This window comes from Engystomops pustulosus, chromosome 2 (assembly GCF_040894005.1).
Source record: "Engystomops pustulosus chromosome 2, aEngPut4.maternal, whole genome shotgun sequence".
Taxonomy (NCBI): Eukaryota; Metazoa; Chordata; class Amphibia; order Anura; family Leptodactylidae; genus Engystomops; species Engystomops pustulosus.
The window spans coordinates 163,685,569-163,694,418 of NC_092412.1; the positions used below are offsets into that span (position 1 = coordinate 163,685,569).

The 8,850-nt window shown below is 39.0% G+C and overlaps 1 protein-coding gene across 5 annotated transcripts in view; it reads left to right on the forward strand.

The window, feature by feature from the left end:
* DEF6 (DEF6 guanine nucleotide exchange factor) overlaps positions 1–6,571 on the forward strand; it is a 180,059-nt gene extending 173,488 nt beyond the window's left edge. For 3 of the 5 annotated variants that reach the window (XM_072137195.1, XM_072137191.1, XM_072137192.1), the window contains 2 exons: positions 5,057–5,147; positions 6,247–6,569. In XM_072137195.1, coding sequence (XP_071993296.1) covers positions 5,057–5,147; positions 6,247–6,395 — 240 coding nt within the window. In that variant the 3' untranslated portion in view covers positions 6,396–6,569. Of the gene's footprint in view, positions 1–5,056; positions 5,148–6,246 lie in introns of all 5 variants that reach the window. The other 2 variants (XM_072137194.1, XM_072137193.1) reach the window with 2 other exon arrangements.
* Positions 6,572–8,850: the final 2,279 nt, after the last annotated feature.

Below are 8,850 nucleotides of genomic sequence, written 5' to 3' on the forward strand. Positions count from 1 at the left end.
ATATTTGTAAAAAATCATCATAATAATAATAAAAGCATATTTTTGCATATATATAGTGAGCCAGAGAGTATGAATATATAATAGATATAATATAAATTGATTAAATAAATGAGTTAACAACTTTATAGATCAATAAATTAGTAGATCAATAAATTGGTAAGTATATAAAAGATATGAGAGAAAAAAAAATATATGTATATATATATATATGGATGAATTGCTTTAATTGAATAAATTAGTAGATCAATAAATAGATGAATAAAACAATATATATATAAAAAATATATATAAGAATGGACCCCTACCCTATAATTCTCTTTCAGGTGGTCTGCCCAATATGGATGTGGTGGGGATACTATAGCTGTCCTGTAAACTATGTTGTTTAAATAGAGAAAGAAATATAATTAGTAGAATGATGCATATGCTATGATGAGTGATAGGTGGACTTAGAGGTAAAGGTACCTGTGGTATGGATCAGCGTTGAGTATAAAGGGATCTGAAATAACAGGAGTGTGTTTAAGGGATTTGCTCCTGTGGCTAAATAAAGTAATGGTAATAAAACTGATGTAATACTCACATTATTAGGATAGCGAGCCGGCAGGGGCGCTGTGTATCGTGTCCCCGCCGGCTCTGTGAGAGGTTTAAATAGAAATTGAAAGTATGATGCGCGCGTGCGCGCGCGGTGGCGCATGCGCAGTGGCAAAACTTATGTAATGCACAAAGTGCTTACTGCGCCGTGAGGAGGATATCGGACTTCTGTTTGAAAGTGCGATCGTGAACTGAGGTATTCTTTGGATAGGTGGACAGGTAAGTAAATGTTATAGATCTGTGTCTGGGTACTAAGGATTGAGATGACATAGGGTTACATTGCAAATTGTCCGGAGTAGGATTAATATAGATAGGAGATAAGGATAAATACATGGCAAAGGTAAAAATGGACAGGGTGCATGGGGTAAATGTATCGTGGATAAAGTGGAGAACAGCCGAGGGTATAATCCTAGGAATGTGTGAGAGGGGAATATCTCAGAGGATATGGTTATGTCGGTATAGAAAGGTGATACCGGGACAGTAGTGTACCAATGTGTGGGATTAGTAGTAGTGACAGAGTTCATGGTAATATGTATTGGAACATAGAGTTAAATGCGCTCCAGAGATTCGTTGAGGTCAAATGGACACATTGTGTTCAGCTTGAATATCCAGTAATTTTCTCTTTTGATAAGTTGTGATAGGCGATCTGGATGGTCCTTAGGAATCTGTTCAATCGCCAGAAGAGAGAGCTGGTTGATGTCATTACTATGATGTTGGTGGCAGTGTCGTGAGACACTATGAAGCTGAAAGCCACTTTTGATTTTGCTCCTATGGGTGTTCATCCTATCTCTTAGGGCTTGAGTTGTTCTGCCTACATACTGGAGTGGGCAGGGGCACTGGAGTAGATAGATGACATAGTCCGATGAGCAGTTGAGGAATTTTTCGATTTTAAAAGTTTCTCCTGTGGCCGTGGAGTTGAAAGAGTATGTACGATGAAGGATGATATCACACGTAAGGCATTTCGTGCCATTGCACTTGAAGCTTCCTTTCAAGTCTGGAAAGAAAGAGGGTTTTGTTGGTCTGGTGTTGTCTAGATTTTTGGTTTGTCGAATCCTTGTGGGAACCAGGATGGTTTTCAGAGTCGGCGCCTCCTGAATGTAAGTTGCGGATGTGGTGGTATGGCTTCCTTAAGGTGGGGGTCCTTATGGAGAATGGGCCACGCGCACGCGCGCATCATACTTTCAATTTCTATTTAAACCTCTCACAGAGCCGGCGGGGACACGATACACAGCGCCCCTGCCGGCTCGCTATCCTAATAATGTGAGTATTACATCAGTTTTATTACCATTACTTTATTTAGCCACAGGAGCAAATCCCTTAAACACACTCCTGTTATTTCAGATCCCTTTATACTCAACGCTGATCCATATCACAGGTACCTTTACCTCTAAGTCCACCTATCACTCATCATAGCATATGCATCATTCTACTAATTATATTTCTTTCTCTATTTAAACAACATAGTTTACAGGACAGCTATAGTATCCCCACCACATCCATATTGGGCAGACCACCTGAAAGAGAATTATAGGGTAGGGGTCCATTCTTATATATATTTTTTATATATATATATATATATATATATTGTTTTATTCATCTATTTATTGATCTACTAATTTATTGATCTATAAAGTTGTTAACTCATTTATTTAATCAATTTATATTATATCTATTAAATATTCATACTCTCTGGCTCACTATATATATGCAAAAATATGCTATTACTATTATTATGATGATTTTTTACAATTATGTTGACTTTTATGATTTTTATCTATGTGCACTTTGTTAAATCGATGATTATCTTCTTGACTGTATATCAAAAAATCTTTTGTACCTGTTTTAGAAATTGTATTCTTGGACCTGATGAAGGAGGCGTTCCGCTTCCGAAACGTGTAGTCCACTTTGTTTCTGAATTAAATATGGAAAATTGAGCAGCGCGGCCCCAGCCTGTTTTTTACTCTTCCGAACCCCTCATATGCTGTAGTCATGGAGCACCTCGGTGTAGCTATTCTCAACAATCCCAACATTAAAGGTATCCAACTGGGCTTCTCTCATTATAAGGTCGACGATCTCCTCTTGTAATTGTCTCAGTCTCGCGTCTCCTTCCCATCCCATCAAGGAATTTGAGAGATATAGCCGACTTAGTAACTTCAAAATCAGTTATATCAAATTAGAAGCCCTCAACATTTCCCTCCCTTCCTCCGAAATTAATCATAAAAAAGGACAATTTCCCATTTCAGTGAAAGAATTCCAATATTTGGGTGTAATGGTACCTACCGATCTTTCAAACTTATACTCATTGAACTACCAGCCCTTATTGTAGCTCACCTTGCTACGTGCTAGACAAAACAGTTGTCATGGTTTGACGTATCAATACGCTAAAGAGGGATGTGTTACCCAGTTTTCTGTATTTGTTTCATGGTTATTTGTTTCAACATCCTCCCTTATTTTTTTTGGCTATTAATGGTGATGTTATGCTTTGTATGGGTCATGTCTAAACCACATATAGGGTGGAGGTACCTAATCTGATCCAAAGCGGAAGGGGTAGCAGGGTTGCCTGATGTGAAACTATACCATCAAGCCTTGATACTGCTTTGTTTCCTTGCCGCCTACATCCATACCACCTGCATCCCCTCCCTCAAGCCTCCTTCGTATGGCATTAGCCCTATGGCAGGGACTGCTGAAAGGACAGATACTTTCCAGACCGCACAGCCCCCTCAACCCGGAATTTCTTCCTACGTACACTGACAAGGGATACATTATGGACGTCCCAGACGTGGGTACATTGTCGTGGCTAGAGTACTTGCAGCTTATAATGATAATGGTTGTGAGTCCTCCCTCACAGTCTTTGAGGGCCTTTTCCATCTGTCATCCCCCTCCCTAGAACATGGTTTTTCCAGAATTTATGCTTTACTGGTTTGGGAGTCGGATACCTCCACTCCAGTGTTTGTTGCAGGGTGAAAGAGTGATCTGGGAAAATCATTCTCCACAGAGGAATAGTAGAAGGCTTTCCTGTACTGTCACAAGCTCTCCTCGGCCAGTGCCTCACAGGAAAGGAACTACAAAATCCTTTCTAGGTGGTACCGAGTTCCATCTCTTCTATACATAATCTACCCCTCTGTCCCCGATACCTGTTGGTGCTGTGTGGCGGCAAAGGTAGATATGTTACACATCTGGTGGGGGTGCGACAGAATCAGGACTTTCTGGGAGCAGGTATCTGCGGCATATCATTCAATCTCAGACGCATCGGTTGACAGTACTCCGGAAGTGGCTTTGCTCTCAATGCTCCAAGGATCAATAGGAGCCCAGAAATGGGATCTCTTATCATTTGTCCTCATTGTAGCAAGATTAGTGATCCCGAGACACTGGAGATACTCCAAGCCCCACACTATGGCTGAGTGGACCCGCCTGGAGGAACTGTCAGCAGAGGTGGACTGTACTCAAGATAAATACCTGGCAGCCTTAGAAACTGTTCAAGGGTTCCCCATCTTATGGTATTCTGTTAACCGACACCTCTGGACCGGGGTAGTGGGGCTGCAAGTCACTCCTCCCCCTGCCCCTTATCACCCTTCCCCTCAAATTATTACTCCTTGTTTTTAAGAAATAAAGGTTTAAAAAATTATGAAAATTCGGCTGAGGAGCTCCAGGTTCCATTGACATCTATGGAGAAGGAGCCCCTAAGGTTCATTTGCACAGTTTTTAAAACCTTTTTTTTTTTTCACAGAATAGTTAGGTACAAGATCTCCCTGTGTTCCCTATCAGGCCCTTCATCCCAGTCTGCGATTCTGCAGAACTTTCCCTGTCTGTCTCTGCTCTCCATGCTGCTCCCTTCCCCCACCTTGTCATGGCAATATCAACTCTGTAAATATAAGCTATTAACCCTGTACTAATGATTTTTTCTACTTATTACATGTTCCCTGCTCCTCCATGTGATTAGAGCTTCCAGGCTGGTCACCATATACATCCTGTATGTGCACTGTTCAGTGGATTTACTTGTAGAAAACTATATGGATTTAATGCTAAATAACTTTGACAAAGAACATAAGGCATCATGGGATCTGTGGGCAAGCCCACTGGCCTCAGCTTGAGGGCATAGACTGACAGACAATAGTCTCCGCCCACTTCCCCTCTGGTGAGAAAGATTTTTGTCAAAAACCTCAGAACAGAAAATTTCATAACTTTGGAAAGGAAAGGATGAGCAACACAAAACAGGCATCGTTCTGTTTGTTTTCACATAAATCACATAAAATTATTTGATAAAATGACCATAACTGTACCGTTCACTTTAAATTGGTACCTTAACTGAGGGCAAATGTTAATGTGTTTCTGGCCTCATCATTTTAATCTACTGTAGACTGTTGGTGATCTGCAATCTATAAGATTTAATCTTTCCTATACTGTAGATATTGGATGGAAACTGAAAAGTTTGTTTAAAAAAAACTAAATGTATTTTCTTTCAACTTAGGTGGCTCAGAGGAAACTACATCAAGCTAGTACTAATGTTCGACACTGGAATATTCAAATGAACAGACTAATGCATCCAATATCTCCAGGAGGTTAGTTAACTACATTTCTCTGCATTTTTGTTTTGTTAAAATAACATTTTTCTTACCATTGTACAACTTCAAAATCTGGTCACATTTTTCCCCAATATTCCATTCAATACAGAAAACAGTGGATCCATTTTTCATCCATTAGAAATTTTCATCTAACCAATTTTAGTCTGCATCAAATTTCAGCCGTGTGCTGTGCACTGTTGGTGATTTATTTGTTAAATGGAAGTAAAATATTCTTAAAACACCTGAAATGGGGGTCCCAAAACTTACACACTTATCCATAATTCCCAGCTGCCCTGGTCCACAGGCTAACCCTACATCCTGATATTTCCCAACACACAATAGATGCTTGGATATGCATAGTCAAGCAGTCACAAGTTAGAGCAGTGATCCACTTTATGTGACTTGGCCAGGACCATTTTGTTTTGTTAGTTTAATCACCCAAAATCCCTTAAACCTCAGATTGAACTGCTGTAAACGTGTAGTCGCAGTGGGTGGAGATCGCTGGGAGCTCACTACTCTCCAGTCTAGAAGCAGACTCCTCACATACCCATTATAGTAGCAGCTATAAAGGGTATGTGAGGAGTCGGGTTTTGGAGCTACAATGGGTATATGAGGAGTCAGCTTCTAGGACAGGGACAGTAGTGAGCTCCCAGTGACCTCCATTCGCTCCTGGCCCTGAGACTATGGGGCAGATTTATCACGTGTATGAAAGTTTGAACATATCTAGTTGCCCATGGCAACCAATCACAGCTCAGGTTTCATTTTACCAGTGCTCATATTTTAAAGGGGAGCTGTGATTGATTGCCATATCTACCCCTATATGTCCAGTGTGTGGTAAGATTGTTGCACATTTATTTGAGCACCGGTGGTTTCTGACTCACAGACTGCTTATATACATTTTTATTAGGGGTATTTGAGAGATGTTTATGCCTATTTTTTGATCTTTTAAAGATATATAGTAAGTTATGTTTTAATTGGTCATACTGTGCTTTTAGTTGATTATTGGTCCTTGGTAGTCCAATTTCCTCCAAGTATACTTAGAGACTGTCTTTGGATTAATTTAGGATTCTTACAGCATTTCTTTTTTTTTCCACAGATAAGCGTGTAGCCCCAACTGGTGGTTTTCAAGGATTACAGGGAAGTTTTCTTACAAGGCGGGATTCGTCCCTTAAAAGGTTGCAGACAGAGGGAAAAGAATGCCCCCAAAGTATTGGAGACCATTTGGAAAATTCAGTAAATCAGTGAAACAACCAACTATGAAGAATTCACTTTTTGGGGGCTAATTATATATTTTATATTATATATTTTTATCAGATGTGATTATGGGAAATATTTAGGTGAATGAATTAAAGTTGTACTGTAACATGGGCCTCTCAAAATTGGATTTGCAATAAATTTTTATCAGTTCTCTTTAAACATATTATTTGTTTATAAATTAGTAAACTGCTGCACTATTTATATTCTTTGAGATCAAGTTCAAATTGTGGGTGCAATTTGTACAACAAAGGAATTAGATATTGGTGCAGACAAAATAGATAACTATCATATATATTAGTATAGATATGTTGGAACATTAACTTGTATTAACCTATTACCACATAAAGGAATCTCCTTTGTAGCTGATATTGATGTCCAATAGAGCAGATAGGTCATCAAAATTATATTTATTTATTCCTCAAAAATCCTTTAAGTATGTTGACCCTTTAAGCCAAATTCCTTTTAAATAGTATAGATCATCAATTTTCTTTTTACTAAAGTATATTTTATACTTATAAAACCGATGCAGGTCTCTGGGAGTGTCTGAGGATGCACTAGGCTACTTTCAACATTCCCATAGATGTACTTGATAGGTATTAATGCAGGGTGAAGATGATCACCTCCGCATAAATCCAAGTTGAGAAAAATGGACAGTCTAACTTTTATGTATTTTTATTAATAAATATTTAAAAACACACAGATAAATGAATGCTATATATAACAACGCGTTTCACACCTCTGCAATGGGTGCTTCATCAGGTCTATACAAGGCTATCGGGTATACTGAGATTTAAACACATATCTTAAGAAGCATGCCCCTGTGGAAGGTGTTAGCATTTCTTTGTTTGATAAAGTCTTAATTTATGTATCTCTATCAGAATCCTGCACTGCTCTTGCTCATTTGCTCAATTACAGTACAGATCAAAAGTTTGGACACACCTTTTCATTCAAAGAGTTTTCTGTATTTTCAGGACTTTAAAAATTGTAGAAAACATACTTAGTACAGTGGTTGTTTAACCCCTTCCCGGCGCACGCCGGGTCCCGGTGCATGGAGAGGGCTCGCGGGCCGAGCCCTCTCCATAGCCGGTAAGTCTTTGCTGCATATTGCAGCTTTCACGGCGATCGCCGCCGGCAATGCACGGGCGCCGCCATCTTGCCGCGGATCTCCGCTCCCCGATGACGTCACAGGGAACGGTGATCCATTGCCATGACAGCTTCGGGTCTCACAAAGGCCCGAAGCTGTCTCGTTTTAACCCATTTATTACAATGTGCTATCAGCACATTGTAATGAATGAGGAGTAAAATCCCCATATACTGCCATACTGTAGTATGGCAGTATATGATAGGATCGATCAGACAACCTAGGGATAAAGTACCCTAGGGAGTCTGAAAAATAGTAAAAGTAAAAGTTAAAAAAAGTTTTAAAAAAAATGATAATAAAAAAACCTAAAAATTCAAATCACCCCCTTTCCCTAGAACTGATATTAATATTAATAAACAGTAAAAATCATAAACACATTCGGTATCGCTGCATCCGAAAATGTCCGATCTATCAAAATATAATAACATTTTTCACTGCATTTAACCCCGTAACGGAAAATAGCTTCCAAAGTCAAATTTTTTTGCCATTTTGGAAAATATAAAAAAATCTATAAAAAGTGATCAAAAGGTGGCACAGTCCTAAAAATGATAGCAATGAAAACGCCATCAAAATTCGCAAAAAATGACACCACCCACAGCTCCGTACACCAAAGTATGAAAAAGTTATTGCCGCCAGAAGATGGCAAAATCAAAGAAAAAATTTTTGTACAGGAGGTTTTAATTTTTTTTAATGTATGAAAACATTATAAAACCTATACAAATTTGGTATCCACGTAATCGTAGCAACCCAAAGAATAAAGTAGACATGTCATTTGGGGCACACAGTGAAAGCTGTAAAATCCAAGCCCACAAGAAACGTCGCAAATGTGTTTTTTCACCATTTTCACTGCATTTGGAATTTTGTTCCCACTTCCCAGTACGCGCCATGGAATATTAAATACCGTCACTACGAAGTGCAATTTGTTACGCAGAAAATAAGCCATAACAGAGCTCTTTATGTGGAAAAATAAAAAAAATTATAGATTTTTGAAGGTGGGGAGTGAAAAATGGAAGTGAAAAAACTAAAAAAGGCCAAGTCGTTAAGGGGTTAAAGTTATCATGTCCTGGTTTGCGTTTAACTGCTGCAAATAAACCTGGAAATGTCCCTACATATGTTGATAAGGGAATTTTAACTGAACTCCAGAATATCTCCTCAGGAACTAATACAAGACCAAAGAAAGCATAGGAAGGTTTGTTTTTATTAAAGGGGTTATCCGAGTGTTAAAAATTACTGAGGGCCAGGCTGGGGCGGGCTATTTAAACATAATAAACATCTACTTACCTCGTCCGGCGCTGCTGATGT